This window comes from Ylistrum balloti, unplaced genomic scaffold, assembly GCF_031769215.1.
Source record: "Ylistrum balloti isolate Yb309-2 unplaced genomic scaffold, AGI_CSIRO_Ybal_v1 Utg370314, whole genome shotgun sequence".
NCBI lineage: Eukaryota > Metazoa > Mollusca > Bivalvia > Pectinida > Pectinidae > Ylistrum > Ylistrum balloti.
The window spans coordinates 489,447-512,710 of NW_026782232.1; the positions used below are offsets into that span (position 1 = coordinate 489,447).

The 23,264-nt window shown below is 34.4% G+C and overlaps 2 protein-coding genes across 2 annotated transcripts in view; one reads left to right on the forward strand and one right to left on the reverse strand.

The window, feature by feature from the left end:
- Positions 1 to 760: 760 nt before the first annotated feature.
- Positions 761 to 15,836, forward strand: LOC132553296 (something about silencing protein 10-like). The gene is made up of 16 exons (XM_060217527.1): positions 761 to 832; positions 2,813 to 2,954; positions 3,414 to 3,470; positions 4,400 to 4,547; positions 5,032 to 5,106; positions 5,530 to 5,651; positions 6,169 to 6,246; positions 7,533 to 7,589; positions 11,075 to 11,184; positions 11,690 to 11,786; positions 12,273 to 12,400; positions 12,712 to 12,820; positions 13,379 to 13,482; positions 13,875 to 13,965; positions 14,677 to 14,784; positions 15,705 to 15,836. Exons 1-16 carry the CDS (start codon positions 822 to 824, stop codon positions 15,795 to 15,797), a joined length of 1,530 nt encoding a protein of 509 aa, XP_060073510.1. The 5' UTR covers positions 761 to 821; the 3' UTR covers positions 15,798 to 15,836.
- A 780-nt stretch (positions 15,837 to 16,616) lies between these two features.
- The window catches only part of LOC132553280 (tyrosine-protein kinase Src42A-like), a 39,820-nt gene continuing 33,172 nt past the window's right edge, over positions 16,617 to 23,264 (reverse strand). Inside the window, exon 8 of the mRNA XM_060217511.1 lies at positions 16,617 to 23,098. Coding sequence (XP_060073494.1) covers positions 22,887 to 23,098 — 212 coding nt within the window. The 3' untranslated portion in view covers positions 16,617 to 22,886. The remainder of the gene's footprint in view (positions 23,099 to 23,264) is intronic.

Sequence of the window (23,264 nt, forward strand, 5' to 3'; positions counted from 1 at the left end):
AATGTATGTGACATGCAATCAAATCAAGTGCAAAATCATTTAAGATTTTCCACAATGCATATACCACAAACAAAGCAGAAAGTATACAGATTATTATTTGTAGAAACATTTAAATAATAATAATAAATGAAATGTAAAAAAACAAAAACAACAACAAAAAAAAAAAATCAAAATAAAAAAAAAGGTTTGGTGCACTTGAAAACCTGCAATCGAATAAATCACCACATGATGACCTAAAAGATTAATTATCAACGCTTTCTCATATTAATCCTCATTTAATTATCAATATGTGGTCCGAAATTAAAGCTGTCTTTACGCAAATACGTTGCAAAAAAATAATTTTCACACAACAAATTATTTGCCAGATCATCCTAAACGCAAAGTATTTGCTAAACCACCCTTATTTCTTTTTTCTTCTTATTTCTTGTAGGGGGTACACCTATATATAGCTAGTCATTGGCTATTAGCATCTCAATTAGCGTCAGTCACCCTTTGAGTATACAAATTACAAAACAAACCAAATCCGGAAAAGAGACAATATCGAACATTGAACGAATGCGATATTTTGTAATAGCTGAACTTTTAATAATGTTTGATAAAATTCTGTGAGAAATTAAGTCACTAAATAATGAATTGCTTTTCTGTACTTCCTCCGTGTCTGTTCATATTTTAGTGGTGTGCTACCTACATAGAACCCTTTCGATGCACATCTGTGAATATCATGTCTCCATGCTAAAAGAGCGAGGCAATCCGATTCTACACAACGTGGTTTCGGTGTGAAATAAACACCAATTTCTGCTAACTGATTTCTCAGGAGCAATATGCCTAAAAAGTAAGTATGATAGCGAAAGAATAAGTGACACAATCATGATAGTCTTCGTCAGTCATTTAAATGAATTTTTAGCGCAGAAATCGTCGTAATACACCGACTTCCACGTGCACGTTCAGCAACTAATTTTTCATCTAAGTCACGGCTATGGTTGTAATTGTACATGAAAAATAAAATTACTTTTGCCGTGCTATCAAAACTGATATATCATTTAGGCATGTGTCTTATACAGAAGGATTTGACCATATAAATGATATCTTTTACAATATTTAATGTACATTACGCTGAGTATTCGTTGTATAGCAGGTCTGGATCACGGTTATCCAACTGTAATCTCTTTTGGGCGTTTGACAATGTCCCTCGTCCGACTTCAGTCAAATTTTGTATAAATATTGGGATTATAACAAGTTCATAAAAGACAAAAATACCATTTAACACATTTAGTTGATCACATACAAGAAAGTAAACAGTACCACAAATTATAGACTTCATTCAGTGTCACTGTCGTCTGTTTTAGTACATTTGAACAAAGATGGCTCTATAGTTTTCTGATCACTTTCAGTTATGACGAAAAAAAAAAAAAAATGATAATGAGCTTGATCTGATTTTGAAATGTATCACTTAACTGATGACTGAGGATATCAATATGATTTAGTTATGTTCCTAAGATATTTGATTTTATTTGATTGGTCGTCAGTTTGATTCTGAGGTGTTGTTAATAAATGTGTATCCCATAGCCATACAGAATGCTGAGACACAATAATGGATGTTGTGTAACAATCAAACATGGCACTTTTATGACATTTACCCAATTTCATGCCAGATTAAAGTAACAATGAACTAGTTATTTTAGATATAGTATATGAATCATCTCCGACGAGGTCATTCATGTAAGTGCATATAGTCTTGTCCAACTGTTGCTTCCCTACAAAATTTGGAACATTTGTAAATGAATAAAGCCGTGACATGTGTTGTAGTCTCTTTTTAGGTAAAGTTAAACTTTGATGTCACATGTCAAATGACCTCGTTTCACATTCATGAATATACATATTCACCAGACTGAGCTAAAGGGGATGAGGCCAGCTTTTGTGGTTTAGTCTTAAATATTGCATTATGAAAAATCATGGTCAAAAGCTTTAAGAGTTGTACTCCTTACAGTTTCCATTCAAGAGCTGTATGCTTGTCAATTGGATAAGATAAAGCTGTGAAGCATTTGAAACAGTTCAGTGCTATACATCACATTTCTTATAAGGGGAGGCAATCGCCATTTGTGGACGTGACTTGCAATATATTTCATGGGCTGTTAATGGACCCATAATTAACAAGTTGGGTAGAAGTTTGTGTATGTGTAATGGTCCTGAATTTTAGTGACAGTTACTGCTTTTGAGTAATAAACTTGTCACTCAAATACTGGATAATTTGAAATGATGTTAACAAGACTCGATAAACATTTCAGCAGTGTATTTTTACAGAAAAAGTAAAAAAAATCAGTCGTCTAGTTCTTGTATGTATTACTCACATCAGTAGATTTCACACAAATGCAGGACCGTTATGTGTATGTACATGTATATACCAGAGTGTGCTCAACCTGATAAACTAACTTTGGCAAGGTTACACCATAGCAATTACATACATGATACGTACATGAATTATTACTATATAAACTGATAAAGTCTTGTGTTATTCAGGGAAGAATGTTGAAAAAATGGTTTCAAAAGATCTTCCTTTAAAGGATATGAAAAGTCGGGGCGTCTCGTGTTATCTGTGACTCTACAAAATTATGCTGCATTGAGATATCATGTTCCAATTTGTTTGCCAACGCCTACCACTCATGAAATGATTATGTCTTGATATACAAACTAGCTTGATTACAGGTTCACTTGATCAATGTCTGTTAATTTTGACTTAAGCATTAGAATTCTCTGATTTTAATTCACGCTTTGTTTGCTGCCAATGAAATGCTGGATTCCATGTTTGTTTCAGAGGTAAAGGGAGGGTACAGGTGGCAGCACTGGTGTATGGGTCTGATGATGAGCGCCGATATGAAAATGAACCAGAGCCAGACCAGGAAGAAGATGACTACTTCTATGATGATGTTGATAATTTCCACTTGCAAAGAGAAAAGGTAGCTATATGTTGTTCTAAGCTATGATTTTGAGTTAATGTTACAAAGTTGATGGAAAAAGGATGGAGAATGTGAAGGACAACTTATCATCTGAAATACTCCGAGCTCAAACTGTGGTCGATATATGTCGCTATTCCTCAGTTGCTGGCTTTCTTAACAATGTTGTAATGTCATTAAATCAATAAACAATATTTAGCTTACACTCATTCTGAAATCTTGATTTGAAATGTGGTAGTATAATGAGATCAAAAGGCTTTTGGTATGTAACAACTGAACTATGATGTTCATGAATATTTGTCTTTGAAATATGAACACTTCCTAGAGATGGAAATTAAATCACTAAATTTGTTGAAGACATTAAAATTTTTACTTCATTAGTTTTTAAAAAGTAGCAAACCTATCCTCAACCTATCTAAAACATACTTACAGAATATGTGCTCACTGCTGTTTGTTTTGCAGATGTTACTGGACCAAGGAGTGCAGAATGATGATGATGACATGTACTCAGAGAGTGAGGTACTATCAGTGGAGTAATATTATAAGTATATTCTACATATCATCCTCAGATAGCCTGATAACTGTGGGATTCATCCTTGATATGAATGCCATTGCCACATGTATTGAGTGAAAATTGTGGGTATATATATATACAGACAGAGTCATGTAGATGATAAACCATCATCGTTACAAAAGTCTTTTTATTCTCTTGGTTGCTTATATTTTGCAAATGCACATTGTTGCAATTTTGAGAGCTATCAAATGGTAAAGATTCATCAATATGTAATGTATATTTTTTTTTCAATATGAATGTCAACAAAGTGCTGAGATACTAATTATGGATACAGAGGAAATGGTTAGCAATGTGACATTATGGAATCATCAATGATAGTGTAATGTGATGGAGTTTTATTTTCACTTCAAAATCTTTCAAACTTTCAAATCAATTCAAGCTGGTTGATGACTTTTATACACTGTAAAAAGCATGCAAAGCATCCTAAACAAACAGACATGATGATGAGACAATGACAGCCTCCATATTTACCAGACTTAATCTTGATTACAATTAAATGAAGAGGTGATTTTTAAGAGGTAGAGAAAGCAAATTGATTTTCTGTTAGGTCAACAAAAAGTAGTATTGAAAACATAAAAAGAGATCAAATTAATGATACATGTACATTTTACTTTAATCTCTGTTTGACTTTTTAAAAAAGTCCATACTCACAAAAAACTTTTGGCTTTGTAAAGTCTTGTTTTTGGGATTAGCTACACATTTCTTTGTCCGATTGTAGCTGTGGGAAAAACAGGTATGGAACAAGTGCTGGTTTAGAAGTCCCTGTATATTGTACATACAATTTGTAAAGTAACAGAGATCATTTAAACTTTGATATCTAGGTTGCTGCTATTTTTGTCAATTTGTTGTGTATGTTTTATTTACTGTTTCACAGGATGAAGTTCTGGGTGTTGGTGGAGACAGTGACGATGACCTTCTCAGTGACGATGACCTCAAAGTTTACAAGAAACAGTTGCGAAGGATGAAGCTGAACAGGAAGAAGAGTGATATGGGAAGTGACCTGGAAGATCAGGATGAAGAAGGTATGTTGTAGGAACAAGTTCAATAATTTGTAGTCAGGAACGTTAAACACAGTTTACTGTTGGTTTTTCCTTTTGATAAATTTTTGGTTAATTCTTAAAAGAATCTTCATAACATCCTTAGCTCACCAGTTCAAAGATTAGGAGAGCTGATGTAGTCAACCCAGCGATGGTGGCGTCCGACCTTAAAATTTGATAAAAGTTCTTTAATGAGTGTTTACAAGCAATATTAATTCACTAATGGCTCTGCCCATTTGATAATTAAGTAGTTGAAGGATTAATATACCTGGTAATTGTCAGAAATAGGGGTAAATTTCTATTTGCCCGAAATTTATCATACATATGTGAGCTGTATGTTCTCCGGTGTTGTTGACAAATCTTTGTTATGTTCACTTAAGAGTGAAATATTTTATAAATATTCATCCAGTACTTACAATGAAATTTTCAGGTTAAGGACTTACTTATGTTGAATCTTTACTTCTTACAGGGGAGCCAGATCACACAACTTACGGCAAAAAGGTGTCTGATTACTACAATGCTGATTTTAGTGATGATGATGTTGGTAGGTTACCACTTTAAATATGATGATTGATAAGGATCAAAGGTCAAAGTTCATGGAACAAATGTCATGTTGATGTAGTATCTAAATAGGTGAAATGTTATAAATATAATTGAAATGTACTGTCTCTGGAGTTACAAATATTCATCATCTGATAGTTCAGTCAGATTTCCACATTTGTTTTGTTAATTGTCAGTTTTGTTAATTGTCAGTTTTGTTAATGGTCAGTTTTCACTTTTGACTTTCCATATGAGTCTTTAAAAATCAGGAAAAAGTTTGAAGTTAGATAATGCTTCAATTCAAAGCATCGATTTATTAAATACTGCTTCACACAGTTCTTTGTTTTTTATTAGCAAAGATTTTTCAAATTAATCGGTTGTTAACAGTTCAATATTTCCATACTAAATCTGAAGTCTGGTTTTATAGACCTTTCTGGATCTGAAGATGAAGAAGGCGCTGCAGCTTTGGAGGAGAAAGAGGCATTAGCACTACAAAAACGTATCAATGCTGAACTGGATGATCAGGACTTTGGACTGGACATGTTCAAGGTACATTTATAGGATGAACTCAGTATAACAGAACTTTAATGTTCAAGGTACATATGTAGAGTGAACACAGTGACAGAGGGTTGTTTTGACAAGTCATTCGACAGTCCCTCATGTCTATGAAAATTATCACCATAGTTAGGGCCCGCTTGATATGGTACCCACATGTTATCATCATATTGTCTGCTTTTCCAAAGAATTGAGCATTATATGGTAAGGGTTTGGTTCCTTGACTTCACAAGCACTTTCATCTGGGCCAAGAGTGATTAATATAAGTTTGAAAAACTTGTTGTGAAATTGTAAAGTATATAAAGTTTTTTTTTTGAGCTGTCTGTTTTTGGGCTTATCTTGATAGGTACTGTGAAAAGAAAACCTCTTTTGATTCATTACATTAGCAGGTAATCTCCCATGAAATTGAGAATTTGTGTAATATCCTATATTTATGAAGGGCAGAGATAGCTAAATCTTTAGTTCAAGCAATCTATTGTATGTTACCATGTTGTTGTTATACTTACTACAGGAAAAGAAAGTTGTGGAAGCTGAAGAGGAAAAGATTACAAAGGATTTATCTAAACTGTCAAAGAAAGAGAAGTTACAGGTACATGATGTATACATTACATTAACATGATATAAAGGTACATGATATACACATCACAGGTATATGATGTATACATTACAGGTACATGATGTAAACATTACAGATAATTGATATAAACATCACAGGTACACGATATAAACATCACAGGTGCATGATGTAAACATTACAGGTACATGATGTAAACATTACAGATAATTGATATAAACATCACAGCCCTCACAGGTGCATGATGTAAACATTACAGGTACATGATGTAAACATTACAGATAATTGATATAAACATCACAGCCCTCACAGGTGCATGATGTAAACATTACAGGTACATGATGTAAACATTACAGATAATTGATATAAACATCACAGGTACACGATATAAACATCACAGGTACATGATGTAAACATCACAGGTACATGATATAAACATCACAGGTACATGATATAAACATCACAGGTACATGATATAGACATCACAGGTACATGATATAAACATCACAGGTACATGATGTAAACATTACAGGTACATGATGTAAACATTACAGATAATTGATATAAACATCACAGCCCTTACAGGTGCATGATGTAAACATTACAGGTACATGATGTAAACATTACAGATAATTGATATAAACATCACAGCCCTCACAGGTGCATGATGTAAACATTACAGGTACATGATGTAAACATTACAGATAATTGATATAAACATCACAGGTACACGATATAAACATCACAGGTACATGATGTAACCATCACAGGTACATGATATAAACATCACAGGTACATGATATAAACATCACAGATATATGATGTAACCATCACAGATAATTGATATAAACATCACAGGTACATGATATAAACATCACAGGTACATGATGTAACCATCACAGATAATTGATATAAACATCACAGGTACATGATATAAACATCACAGGTACATGATGTAACCATCACAGATATATGATGTATACATCACAGGTACAGCTGTTCCTGGATGAAAGATTTTATGAGAGAAATTCAAATCATGACTAATTTCTTTTAATTCAGAATTGGTTAGAAGCCTTAAGATGGGACAGCAGTTAATGTATACATAATTTACATTTGCATTATATGTACAATATAGTCAACGTTATATTACTTTTTTTCAAAAAATTACTTCTTTAACATGTTAAAAGAAACATTGTGACTCCGGTGACTGTTAAGGCCCTGGGAGCCTCTTGTTTGTGCGGAGCATTTTTGTTTGTTTTTATATAAACATAAATATTTATAAAATTCCTTGGGTTTTGTAGCTTTTGAAGAAGGAATCACCAGAACTGCTGACTTTGATAGATGATTACAAGTCCAAGGTATGTATTAATGGCCACTCAGCATATCCTATGTTGTATTATCTAAAGGCATTCTGCTCATGTTGGTAGTGAGTTAGTGTGGAGACATTGTTACAGAAGTTAAGGATGAAGTTACCTGTTGTTGTTGAAGTGTCGGTTCATTACACTGGAATATTTAATAACAAATCAAACCAAATTAAAAACATTAAATCATGTATAATGTTTTTGACCTCTGTATATTCTGTGTGTATAGATGACAGAGGTAAGGGATATTTTGACCTCTGTATATTCTGTGTGTATAGATGACAGGGAAGGGATATTTTGACCTCTGTATATTCTGTGTGTATAGATGACAGAGGTAAGGGATATTTGACCTCTGTATATTCTGTGTGTATAGATGACAGAGGTAAGGGATATTTTGACCTCTGTATATTCTGTGTGTATAGATGACAGAGGTAAGGGATATTTTGACCTCTGTATATTCTGTGTGTATAGATGACAGAGGTAAGGGATATTTTGACCTCTGTATATTCTGTGTGTATAGATGACAGAGGTAAGGGATATTTTGACCTCTGTATATTCTGTGTGTATAGATGACAGAGGTAAGGGATATTTTGACCTCTGTATATTCTGTGTGTATAGATGACAGAGGTAAGGGGTATTTTGACCTCTGTATATTGTGTGTGTACAGATGACAGAGGTAAGAGATATTTGACCTCTGTATATTCTGTGTGTATAGATGGAGGTAAGGGATATTTTGACCTCTGTATATTCTGTGTGTATAGATGGAGGTAAGGGATATTTTGACCTCTGTATATTCTGTGTGTATAGATGGAGGTAAGGGATATTTTGACCTCTGTATATTCTGTGTGTATAGATGACAGAGGTAAGGGATATTTTGACCTCTGTATATTCTGTGTGTATAGATGACAGAGGTAAGGGATATTTTGACCTCTGTATATTCTGTGTGTATAGATGACAGAGGTAAGGGATATTTTGACCTCTGTATATTCTGTGTGTATAGATGGAGGTAAGGGATATTTTGACCTCTGTATATTCTGTGTGTATAGATGGAGGTAAGGGATATTTTGACCTCTGTATATTCTGTGTGTATAGATGACAGAGGTAAGGGATATTTTGACCTCTGTATATTCTGTGTGTATAGATGACAGAGGTAAGGGATATTTTGACCTCTGTATATTCTGTGTGTATAGATGACAGAGGTAAGGGATATTTTGACCTCTGTATATTCTGTGTGTATAGATGACAGAGGTAAGGGATATTTTGACCTCTGTATATTCTGTGTGTATAGATGACAGAGGTAAGGGATATTTTGACCTCTGTATATTCTGTGTGTATAGATGACAGAGGTAAGGGATATTTTGACCTCTGTATATTCTGTGTGTATAGATGACAGAGGTAAGGGATATTTGACCTCTGTATATTCTGTGTGTATAGATGGAGGTAAGGGATATTTTGACCTCTGTATATTCTGTGTGTATAGATGACAGAGGTAAGGGATATTTTGACCTCTGTATATTCTGTGTGTATAGATGACAGAGGTAAGGGATATTTTGACCTCTGTATATTCTGTGTGTATAGATGACAGAGGTAAGGGGTATTTTGACCTCTGTATATTGTGTGTGTATAGATGACAGAGGTAAGGGATATTTTGACCTCTGTATATTCTGTGTGTATAGATGACAGAGGTAAGGGATATTTTGACCTCTGTATATTCTGTGTGTATAGATGACAGAGGTAAGGGATATTTTGACCTCTGTATATTCTGTGTGTATAGATGACAGAGGTAAGGGATATTTTGACCTCTGTATATTGTGTGTGTATAGATGACAGAGGTAAGGGATATTTTGACCTCTGTATATTCTGTGTGTATAGATGGAGGTAAGGGATATTTTGACCTCTGTATATTCTGTGTGTATAGATGACAGAGGTAAGGGATATTTTGACCTCTGTATATTCTGTGTGTATAGATGACAGAGGTAAGGGATATTTTGACCTCTGTATATTCTGTGTGTATAGATGACAGAGGTAAGGGGTATTTTGACCTATGTATATTGTGTTGTCAATTATGACCGAGGTAAGAGATATTTGACCTCTGTATATTCTGTGTGTATAGATGGAGGTAAGGGATATTTTGACCTCTGTATATTCTGTGTGTATAGATGGAGGTAAGGGATATTTTGACCTCTGTATATTCTGTGTGTATAGATGGAGGTAAGGGATATTTTGACCTCTGTATATTCTGTGTGTATAGATGACAGAGGTAAGGGATATTTTGACCTCTGTATATTCTGTGTGTATAGATGACAGGTAAGGGATATTTTGACCTCTGTATATTCTGTGTGTATAGATGGAGGTAAGGGATATTTTGACCTCTGTATATTCTGTGTGTATAGATGACAGAGGTAAGGGATATTTTGACCTCTGTATATTCTGTGTGTATAGATGACAGAGGTAAGGGGTATTTTGACCTCTGTATATTGTGTGTGTACAGATGACAGAGGTAAGAGATATTTGACCTCTGTATATTCTGTGTGTATAGATGGAGGTAAGGGATATTTTGACCTCTGTATATTCTGTGTGTATAGATGGAGGTAAGGGATATTTTGACCTCTGTATATTCTGTGTGTATAGATGGAGGTAAGGGATATTTTGACCTCTGTATATTCTGTGTGTATAGATGACAGAGGTAAGGGATATTTTGACCTCTGTATATTCTGTGTGTATAGATGACAGAGGTAAGGGGTATTTTGACCTCTGTATATTGTGTGTGTACAGATGACAGAGGTAAGAGATATTTGACCTCTGTATATTCTGTGTGTATAGATGGAGGTAAGGGATATTTTGACCTCTGTATATTCTGTGTGTATAGATGGAGGTAAGGGATATTTTGACCTCTGTATATTCTGTGTGTATAGATGGAGGTAAGGGATATTTTGACCTCTGTATATTCTGTGTGTATAGATGACAGAGGTAAGGGATATTTTGACCTCTGTATATTCTGTGTGTATAGATGACAGAGGTAAGGGATATTTTGACCTCTGTATATTCTGTGTGTATAGATGACAGAGGTAAGGGATATTTGACCTCTGTATATTCTGTGTGTATAGATGACAGAGGTAAGGGATATTTTGACCTCTGTATATTCTGTGTGTATAGATGACAGAGGTAAGGGGTATTTTGACCTCTGTATATTGTGTGTGTACTGATGACAGAGGTAAGAGATATTTGACCTCTGTATATTCTGTGTGTATAGATGGAGGTAAGGGATATTTTGACCTCTGTATATTCTGTGTGTATAGATGGAGGTAAGGGATATTTTGACCTCTGTATATTCTGTGTGTATAGATGGAGGTAAGGGATATTTTGACCTCTGTATATTCTGTGTGTATAGATGGAGGTAAGGGATATTTTGACCTCTGTATATTCTGTGTGTATAGATGGAGGTAAGAGATATTTGACCTCTGTATATTCTGTTTGTATAGATGACAGAGGTTAGGGATGTGTTGATGCCTCTATTGAGACTGGTACGAGAAGGAAAGATTCAGGGAAAGGCTGGAGATTATGTGGAAACTAAAACCAAACTACACATGAAGTAAGAGATAATCAAGTCTATTTATAGTATATTGACTCTCTCTCTCTCTCTCTCTCTCGATATATATATATATATATATATATATATTGCAATTTGTTTGTTATAAGAGAGTCCCTGAATATTGCCCGATAAATCAGACTATGGGAAAGAGAGTCCTTGAATATTATATATATATATGATGTAGATTTCATGAAGAAATTAACTTCTTTAATAACATTCAGGGACTCTTTTTCCCATAGTCGGATTTATCGGGCAATATTCAGGGACTCTCTTATAACAAATAAATTGAAACATCCCGAGAGAATTGAAGCTGTTATGATTTATAAACCTTGTCTTTGTTATACATTTGCTCTGGGCGATTTAGTAAATACACTAATGATATTACATACTATTTGTAAAATATTGTACTTGATTAAGATGTCAAGATCTCCTCCGTACAAATACTGTCTGTGTATCTGATTTTGAGAAGAATGTATACATTCATGTTACTTTTCTCTCTACACAGTTATTGTACCAACATCAGCTTTTATATGATGCTGAAATCAAAACAGATTGCAGTTCACAACCATCCAGTGATTAAACGCCTTGTACAGTACCGTAATGTAAGTCATCAGAACTGCTGTATGTTAATGGTTTGATTAAACCATGTATACCTGATTATATGTAAAATGTTTCAGATGTGTCGGAAACAGTTCCATTTAATTGTGTATGAAGAATGTGGTTTTGTTGTAGCAGACAGAATGAATACTTATATACATTTTCATTAAGTAATCAGAAAAAGACAAAAATAATAAAAGAAAAAAAAAAAAAATTGAAAGGCATGCAATTGCTGAAATATTAGACAGTGAAAATAGATAATAGTGTCAGAAGAGTTTTCAGCTAGACTCTCAATGATTCTTGTATTACAACTCTAATCTGGCTTCTTTGAAAACTGGAACTGATATTCTGAGCAATTTGCTAATGTAGGAGGTGGTGTTTAATAATCTAATTCTCAGTATATTGTGCATTACTTTTAAGATGTATAGTATTTCTTCTAGCTGTTGAGACTGACTTTGTATACTTATGTACAGCCATGTCTTTTTTGACAGCTGATGAAAGAGCTTGAGCCACTTGATGTCCAGTTAAAGGATGAAATGACCGATATTTTGGATCGATTAAAGAAAGGAGAGGAAGTGGAATTTTCATCAGTGGAGGAGAAAAAACAGGGATTTATCAGGTACCTTTGAAAATTGGAAATGTAATATCTATATTATTAATTAGTTTCAAACAAATAATTAAAACAAACCAAAAAATATGTCCATTTGGATTCTATTGTTAAAGTATTTTTTGTTATAAGCCTGTGAGGATATCATTTTCAGATGTACTGTTACCTATATATGTAGGTGTAGAATTTACAGTGATCCTGAAATACCTGTTTCTCCTACATTTCACCTTCAATTTCATTCATTTATTATTACTTACAAAATCTTATTTCTCTTTTCCTGATCCACTATAGTTCATATTTAATTGAATATTATCATGTTACAGGCGGAAATCGGTGAAATTCTCTAGACAGAGAGTGGAAAGTAAAAAACTGAGCCAGTTAGTGTCTGAATCAGATGACAATGATGAGGATGATACAAAGGAAAAAACAAAGGTTTGTTGTAGAGCTAAACTCCTTACACAGAACAATGGATTGTATGATCTTGGAGAGCATTGGTCATTTGTGGCTAGATATCAAAAACCAATCTGAAATCAGTTAGAGATAGGCACATTACAGGACCTCAAGGGGCAACACATTACCTCTGGTACATAGTTAGGAGTGGGATTATTATAGGACCTCTGGGCCAACACGTTACCTCTGGCATAAAGTTAGGAGTGGGCTTATTAAAGGACTTAAAGATGTCAACACATTACTTCTGACACAAAGCTAGAGGTGGGCTTATCACAAGACCTAAGGAGGTCAACACATTACTTCTGACACAAAGCTAGAGGTGGGCTTATTACAAGACCTAAGGAGGTCAACACATTACTTCTGACACAAAGCTAGAGGTGGGCTTATCACAAGATATTAAAATTGTATTTGTTGAAATTGTTGCTATGCAACAGTATATAGGAGTGGGCTTATTATTACATTTAGGCTTATCAGATCAATTTGGTAATACTTACTTTAGTGTTATCTTAAAATGTATGATGATGACCTTGTTTAATCTAGAATTCTGGAAGTGGAAGGTATGAGACTGAGGATGAGAAGGCAGCCCTGGTATACTACCGTATGATGAAGGGGACACAGGACGGAGATAACGAGGAAATGGACAGGTATGCACAGAGTATAGGTATCGAAAATTAGTATGGTTATATATTTGGTTTGATGATACCGTTTACTGGGAAATTTTCATCCTGGTTTAATTTCCTTCCTTGAAAAGGGAGGGAGAATTCAAGTTAAGGGTGAACATTTAATATACATATGTTACTCTTTATATAGTCCTCAGAGGGTGAAATGTTCATGTAGTGAAATCATGCATAATGTTACCAGAGTAAAAATAACCCGAAACGAAAATAGCCTGGTACACAATAACAAGAATCAGTTATTATACAAGACAAACTGGCAATTCGGTAAAGGAAAAAAGTGAAGTCAGCTCTGCTTTGTATGTTTTATACAAGTTAATATTGAGTCAAGTAATTATAATCTTTCTTCCATCTGGTACCAGTGGTGCGGAGGACGGGGAGGAGGCACCAGATGTAGACGTAATGGAGGAAGGAGAAGAGGATGAGGAAGGCAAGAGAGCCATCACTTATCAGGTATATATCCCTTACTTCAGTTATCCCAAGGAAAACAAAAGACATTGTATACTGTGAATATCATCTGTCCTCTTCAACACTATAACAATATACTACAATTATTTTAGACTAGGACAAGTAGTAGTTTTGGTTGATGTCGGAGAAAGATTCCGGATTTGTCCATAAGTAATAAACATATGCATTTCTCATATACTAAAGTGGTTTAAAAATAACAAGTATCAAAGCACTGCATGGAATGTTATATACTTCAGTACTGTGAATCAACTCATTTTGGTTTGATTTACTTGTACAATTTTTTATCAAAATGAAATCATGAAAATCAATTCTTCAGCCTGAGTTTTGACTATCAATGTTGTTTGTTTACATTTATAATTCATTTAGGGCTTCAATTCTGACTTACTACTAAATGTCAATGGAATTTCAAGGGAATTCCGTTTATGGATTCATTTCACCATCCTTAAGCCAAACCTTGGCTGCCTTAGATGTTTGATCTTTGTAAGCTGGGATTTAGATTCCATGAATCTGCTTGTTACCATCAATGACAATGATTTATTTCTATGAGATTTCTGGTCTCAGATCTGAATCACCAGGAACCAGTTGTATTGTTGTAATCATGAAAGATAGTAGCCATGAGAGAAGTTTGTTTACAGTAATGTTGATGTGAAATGCTGTTAGATTTTCTAATGTATTTATGATGACTATGTGTTTAAGATTGCCAAGAATAAGGGCTTGACTCCCAAGAGGAAGAAAGAACAAAGGAATCCTCGTGTGAAAAACAAGCTCAAGTTCAGGAAGGCCAAGATCAGGAGGAAGGGACAGGTAAATTATAAACCGTAGCAAATCACATGACTTGTTTGACTGAATGTTACATGATCAGCCAGACTAGGTGACTTTCACATTACCATTGGAGTGGGAAAAAATGTCATGACCAGACAGATTGGGTGAATTTCATACAACCAACTGGATTGGTAGGATATCACATGACCAAATAGGGTGGGTGAAAATCATATGACCAGTCAGATAGGGGTAATTTCATTCAACCAACTGGATTGGGTGAATGTCACATGACCCATTAGAGTGGGTGAAAATCACATGACCAGTCAGACTGGGTGAATGTCACCTGATGAATCAGACTTTGTGTCACAATATCACATGATGTTCGACTCGTCCAATAAACAGGACCAGTGAGACAAAAATTCTGTGGAAATTATTTCAAAGGCTGTGTGTGCTTTGTTGACTGAATTCATGTATTGTAGATTGATTTGTATTTCTGGACAAACATCTACCGAGATCATGTTGTCTGGGGTCAATTATAAAAATTTCTTTCTTGAGTCAATAGCCTACCATCAACAGATTGTAGGCTGTTTAAATTCCTTTTTCTCAAAAGTATTAAATGAATCATCTTCAAATTTCCTATGTAAGTTTGCCTTGGTCTCTAGTTGTGCTTTGTCCAAATTAGACTGATCCACAAAATGGCCGATAGGCAGTCTTCTGGAGATTTGAGCAGTAATAATTTGTTATTGCTATTCCCGGAGAATTAAGGGATGGATCTTTCTCATATTCTATATGTAGATTCCTCTTGTTTATCGTCATTAAAACTAGGTATTAAGACAGTTTGAACTGTACAAAATCCAGTCATGCTTTTAAAACACTTCTGTCTACAAACCAGATGTGTTACTAGTAATAACAACAGGGGTAAGAACTTATCTATCATGAACTTACTATTATTGATGCTTCAGGTCCGCGAGGTTAAGACGGAGATGTCCCGTTATGCAGGAGAAATATCAGGGATCAGGGCTGGTGTAAAGAGAGGCATCAAGATGAAAGTTTAAATATCGACAGTTGGATATTAAAGTTTATCTGAATATATTTATTGTTGTTTGTTTAAGATTGGTAGTCTTTGCTTATCTGAAAATTGACAAGACGAGAGATTTTTTATTCCTATACATTTATCAATGATTTCAGCACATATCCACCTTAAGATATTTTAGATCAACATTTCGTCAAATATCATTCCATAAAAATGTGTAAATTATTTTTGTTTATCACAATTAATTGGAAGACCGATATTGTATAGAAGTCCGAGTACAAATCAATAATGGTGTTGTTCAGAGTGTTGAACCATTAACATTGATGATATTAAGATGTAGTAAGTAGACACAAACTACACAGATGTATACTCCTCCAACTGGACAGTTTCATCCATATCGTGTTTATTGTCGGGACCATTACTTTTTAAAAATCCAGCAACATTTGTTTGTTTTTTGTTTCATGATAAAACTGCCACAAATGCTCATCTTCACTCTATCAAAGTTACTACCTTTAGCTATATATAGCCTGTACAAAACCTTTTCATGTAAACAAAGTATAAAGGTTCAATATGAACTCTTCACTGGTTAGGGATGGGACAGATCTATCAAATGACGACAGTTCTCTGTACTGAGGTAATGATATGGAGGTGTACATCTTTTGTGTGAAGATTTGTGACATTATTTAAAGAAAAAAACTGCCGCAAGAAGTGAACTGAAGGAATGTCTGTGGAAACCTCCGAAATATTTACAGCAGAAGAAGGTATGGACGAGTGACTTTAAAGTTGGATATAATATGGTAGCCAAATCATTACGTATTGTTAAAGAAAAACAAGAAGCAGGTGTATTTGTTTGTTTATTGTATGATGACTTGTTGACAGAGATTGTGAGTTACACACCAAGATATTGACATTACAACATGAACAACAGAAGGAAGTGGAGGACACACAAGTCTCTGACGTACGATACACGTGGGATACATATATATATATAGTTATACCTCTGTATTCATATATAGATTGCACTCGGCCTCCTGACAGAAATATCTCCTCCAGACTCTTTAGCTTAACGTCCAATATATACACTGTATGCATATTATTAGAACAAAAATTATTCAATATTAATGTGAATAGTAGGTAATCTGAAACATTATATTACAATTGTATTTGAAAAAGATACATTGAATAAGCTTACAAACCAAATAATTTGTCATCAACCTTTTTGCAAAATTGGTAAATTATAACTGGATATAAGTTTGATTATGTAAGCTAGGTAAACTTCATATCAATGGCCACTGCTCTCAATACAGAATTATAACCTACCTACCAATATCTGATATTCTGTTCAGTTCCTTATTAACTGTAACATATTTGAATTTTACGATTCCGTTCATACATATAGAAGCATCAAACTTTTCAAATTTCTGTAAATTGAAAGTGCAAGTAAACTTTGAAATTGGCATAAACTACCACTCTCATTCCCAAAATTGCTGTTTAGTTTTGGTCCTGTGATCTGATCTAGGGTTGCAGTGAAAGGCTTGAGAAGCGATTTCAAATGTTTAGCTTTAAAAAAAAAAACGTGAAATATTGTACCAACATGCCTTTGGTTCCATACTGTACAAGTGTAAGGAACCAAAGACTTTCCAATACATTATAGAACTGATGTTATCTGATATATATGTATATATAAGCTTAAGGTTAACCAGTTAGATAAAAAGCATGCCAGTCAAATGATTTTTGATGCAGTCCACTTCATCCAGGGACATTTCATTTGCAGCTTTCAAAAATACAAATTCATTTTTGAAATTTTAGATTTTTCGTCAGCTGAACAAAAACATTTATATTATCTGTTGTACACATTAATGGGACTACTACAACACAGTGACTAGCCATTCATCAACACAATCACAACCATTTCCCCATACTTAAGTGATTTATATATGTACAGAATCGAGGAAGTGTTCTGTTCCCTACAACTTTTCAAGGCAAATGTATCCTCTTTCAGGGGTCATAAACTAGCTTTAAATCTGAGATGATGCACAATCACCAAATTGGTGATGATAAACCACAAATTAAGGTCTTTTCATGAAGGCGATTGAAACCTGCTTGAAATATGCCAGGCACAGATCAAGACCGAAGCTGAGCTGCAAAATATGTGATGTACAGTTACAGAAGTGCAGCTGTACCTGTCTAAATATAACCGGCTGTTTTTAGAGTTTCTGCATACAATAGGGTTGACGCCTTCACATATTTCTGGAACTGTTATAATAATTGATCAGTACGAGTTAAAATGGAACATATCTTATCATCTGGTCATTGATGTAGGACTGACAGATAATTCCAAAACCATGCATTTTAAGCTCTATGTGTAACATTTCCAACATCCAGCACAAGTGCCTTCATTTTCATCATGGAATAATTCCAGCTGCCTTAACCCTTTCAACTTGATAATCAATACAAGGAACAACCACTCTGCAGACTGTTGTGATTGATACTTATATTTGGACTTTCAACTTGATTATGCAAAAGCAGCCTTCATGTTTTATGATCTATACTACACCAGGAACACAATACTGTTGGTCTATATACACAATGTATTCACACTAGCGTCTTTGTAAATGAAGTATTGATTGAATATTAACAGATTTCATGTTTTAAATTAGTGATATTTCAATCAATAGCTTTCTGTGAATCACAAAGTTAGGTTATCATGAAACTAGATTGATGTGACAGCTGTTTTAACAATATGTTGACCTATAGTAGAACAGATAGTGATACAAATCATGTGAATTTCATGGGAATTGTTCTATAGTATATATATATAGTGCTTGTTATAGCCGAAAATCACAGAAATCAAAGTGCACCAAAAATGCATATTATTTCGTATTTTGTACATTTGTTAACACAGGCTCAATAAAAATGCATATTTTATGGCAGCTTCTCGAATTTTAACAAATATTCAGTTTTCACGGAATGTTACCCGTACTGCACTAATAAAAGTCAAGACAAGGAGATTCTAATACATTAACTTAAAAAAATTGTTTTTTCATTCCATCTTGTTTTGCTGTAGTTATCACAGTTCTGTTTTGTGACCCTGTTAAGCAGCACTAACTGCACCATCAACACCATATGCACCTTTTTGGCAAAATCATTGTTTCTGTAGTTGATATCTGTCATAAACAACAAGGAAATGTAGATGAAAATCAAAACCTATCAAAAATTGTTCTCAGTTTAACTTTCCTGTACTAAAACTTTTTTTAATGCCATTTAACATAGAAGAATCTTTATTTGTACAACTGACAAATGAATGAAAAAAAAAAAAAAGAACAGTACCACAGATGGTTTGGTTTGGACATATCAAAAATTGTCATTTTTGCATATAATATTTTTACATACATACAATATTCCAAGTAAATAACAATATTCCACTTATGAAATCACTAAATGTACTAAAAATAAGTAACATACTAGGTGAATATCATCCAGCTGAGAATTGTACTCTTTTGTATGTGAAGCACCCTTTCTGGACTGACATGATTTTCAACAAAGCTTGACAAAACAAAATTATCTCTACATTAATTATGAGCAATATGATTGGTCAGCTGAAGGTAACTATTGCAAGTCGCCATCAATGTTTGACATGAAAATGTTGGCAAATGGATGTTGCTGCGATACTGTGGTAAAAAGTTTAGAGATATATTAATGACATACATTTTTATGAATCAATATAAAGACACTTGCCCTCATATTGTTACTATAAAGTACAAACACATGCCATGCTAACACAATTTGGCACTCTTACACTGCTTACCTATCTTCCTGTATCCACACATTGCCACACACTCATAACATGTTTCAGCCTTGCATACCCATACATGCTGCATCTCACCACCAACCGTACTTTCATCAACCTCTAGTTGCTAAAACTTTGTCTGAAATTACTGGATGTGTCTACATGTACAGGTAACAGTATTTCTTGGAAATTGGATGTCTCAAGAACAGAACTATTCACATAATCCACCTGTCATCCAGTTAATATGTGTAATATACCCTCGACTCTTGGGAGTTTTTCACTGGCTGTGCCAATCCGAAATTGGTTGTGATGTCAAAATATGGACAATAAAGTTATGCCATCAAATGAAAAGGTTGCGACAAAATGGCTATCAATGTTTGATTTCGTTCTCCGAATTTTCACTTTAAAAACTTGTCAAGATGTAACTTTTCTGAGTTATTATTATCTTATCTTTTCAATTAAATCTGCTAAGACTTGTTTTATATAATCTCTTATGAAGTATGGTTTTCATAACCTGTGACAAACAATGGTACAGTCCTTCAATGAACAGTATCCATCACTGGGTTGGAAGTAAGTGGATAGAATCTGTCTTCTATAACATCCATATATATCAACATGGAAAAAAGTTTAGCAATAAGCGCAAATCAACTTATCAATATGTGCATATCAACCTCACAACAGGTGCAAACCTACAGACACATGTTCCTATCAACCTTATCATATACCAAGTGAAGTTTCCAAAGTAATCCTGCAGCATTTAAAAATTATCAGCATTGTTGAACTACAACCTTCATTCACAATCTCAATCAAATTTCTGTTAGAAAATACCTGTAACAAACACCAGACTCTCGCCTCACAAATTTGTATACAATATCAGTTCCAGGAAACATGTCTACGACAATATAATGATACCTTGGTGACGTTTTCAATGCTATGGCAACAAAATCTAGATACCAGACATGAAGGCTTACGGGGACACAGCTGACATACAAAATTGTTCCAAACAGTAAAGGCAAATATAACACAATATCAGCTTTAAGATTGCATCACCTAGCAACCTATACAACATCATGACAACCAAGCTGAAGCAGACACCAATATAGAAATCTGTTAAAATGGGTGGATAAAAATGTGCAATATTATGTATGAAGAGAAATACAAATATAAAACATTGTACCATACTGGGTAACCTTAGTAATCAAATCAACAGTTACCATGGAGATGTGAGTGTACTGGGTCACCTTAGTAATCAAATCAACAGTTACCATGGAGATGCGAGTGTACTGGGTCACCTTAGTAATCAAATCAACAGTTACCATGGAGATGTGAGTGTACTGGGTCACCTTAGTAATCATATCAACAGTTACCAAGGAGATGTGAGTGTACTGGGTCACCTTAGTAATCATATCAACAGTTACCAAGGAAATGTGAGTGTACTGGGTCACCTTAGTAATCAAATCAACAGTTACCATGGAGATGTGAGTGTACTACAGCCCACTTATCTCTATCACTGTACTGGTATCAAGCTTGACATCTGTATACATGAACATAACATCTTTATCCTTTGGTCCAACAGGAATTTTTTTAACCAATATATAAAATGATTATAAATACTAGAATGAACATTACTGATTGTAATGATGGGATGCCATACAATGTATGTATGACTACAGTTACCTATAAAAAATTATTTCATGTTTGCAAAACCAAGAAAAAAGCAAGTTGTGATAACTACACATTTTGTATTACGATAAAAACCAATGTGAAATTCACCCTTTTGCATTCAAAGCCCAAAGCATCAAACTGCCTGCATTGTGTAAAGCTTTATCTGTAGCTATAGGAGATTTACAAACCAGTGAACTAGACTACGATGTAGGGTGAGATCAAACCTTATCACATAATACAGACATGGCATTGACAATCCATTATGGCAATTTAGCACTGTATCAATATATTAATGTGTTAACTAACAAGTGAAGATACAAAAGAAGGTAGTTCCGTCATAGCAGTTCCAACTACCCTATAACATCTAATCAGTCAGCGTCAAAACAATTTCTCCGCACTGCATTGGCAAAAAGTTGAAAATCCTGATGAATCTTTCTCAATTCATGTTAGAGTTCATCCAGTAAATTGTGAATTAAACAATTAAACATGAATTTCTCAGGAAACACAGCACAGCCACAGTATAAATGTCAGTTTGCCAACAAATGATCTCTGACTTTGTCAATATCCTTTAAATTTACAAACAATGAAATTCCAGCTAAGTGTTATTAAGTTTTGTAACACACCACAGTCACGTTAGGATTTACAGAGAAGGATGTATTAACATACTAAATTTTATTTCTTCAAATCTCAAGGATGAATTACCTTTCAATAACTGTGTTTCATATATATTTATAAAATAGAAACCCTAGACAGTGACTAGTAAATTTGAATAACCGGTATACCTAACTTCCAACCAATCAGAACACTTCACAACTCAGAATAAGAGTTCTGTCTTCAAAAATACTCAATGCACTCTATACAGAACTTACTGAATGTCAGGTCTAATTTGCATACTGACTCAAGCAATTAGTACACAGAAAGTTTCCAGAGCATGCACATTATCCATGCTGCAGAGATAATCATTCTTGAAATTTGAAAAAATTGTTTTCCTGGAACATTATACAAGAATGCAAGAATGTATCTATATTGAAAATGGAAGGAAAAATGTTAAAAAAATTCCTTCTTTAGATATATTCTTGGAACCGACATATTTGGTACCATTTCATGTGAAAGTAGTTTCTTGTGACAACACATCTATAAGTCAGCAATGTTCACTGCAGTTGTTGACAATATTATGTCTGCAAATGAAGTATCCATCTGCAGGAGATAGGGGAGCTGTTGTGCCAAGTCTCTTTAGGCACATTTTGAACCACACCAACCCAACGTATGGAAGATAATGACTGGCCATTAATGTTTTAGCCTCCTAATACACAACAATGCACTTAACAGTATGTCTCCAGTTATTCCAAGAGTAAACAATCCAACTATACTTTGTCACTTTGTGCACCATGAGAAAAAGACATCTCCAATCGGTTAAAATAAATAAATAAAATACTTTTTTTTATAAAACTTGAGAGAAAAAAAAACATTTTTGGGCAGCAAAGATGATCTCTGTCCTCCTTCTTAAACACTTGTCATCGTAATGTAGCTGAAGCTGACTACATATACGACTGGATGGGTCAGTACACCCAGCCCAATACCAGCTTCCTGTGACAGCAAGGCAGTCTTTATATAATCTTGTACATATTGGTAGTAACTAGAGTTATCTCCCTTGTTCTATCTAACAGCTCCGGCCTCTCGGTAATCAGTACCCTCATTGGCAAAATATTCCTCCAGCTTCCATTGTAGTGTCTCAAATGTGGGTCGTTCCATCTCTTCCTTCCGCCAGCACTCCAGCATGATCTCGTAGAGAGGTTTGGGACAGCCCGGAGGATTGGGCATACGGTAACCATGTTCTACTTGATGTAACACTTCAGCATTTGTCATACCTGTACACAAAACAACCAGAATTTCTAAACAGTTGATGTCATACTACTTTATTTGTAAATGTGAAGGAATTACACAGGCATCAAAAATGAAATTAAGGCTGATTTACGACGTCTATTAAAGCAATTACAATATGTTATTGGTTTGAGGAAGCAAGGTAACTTTACT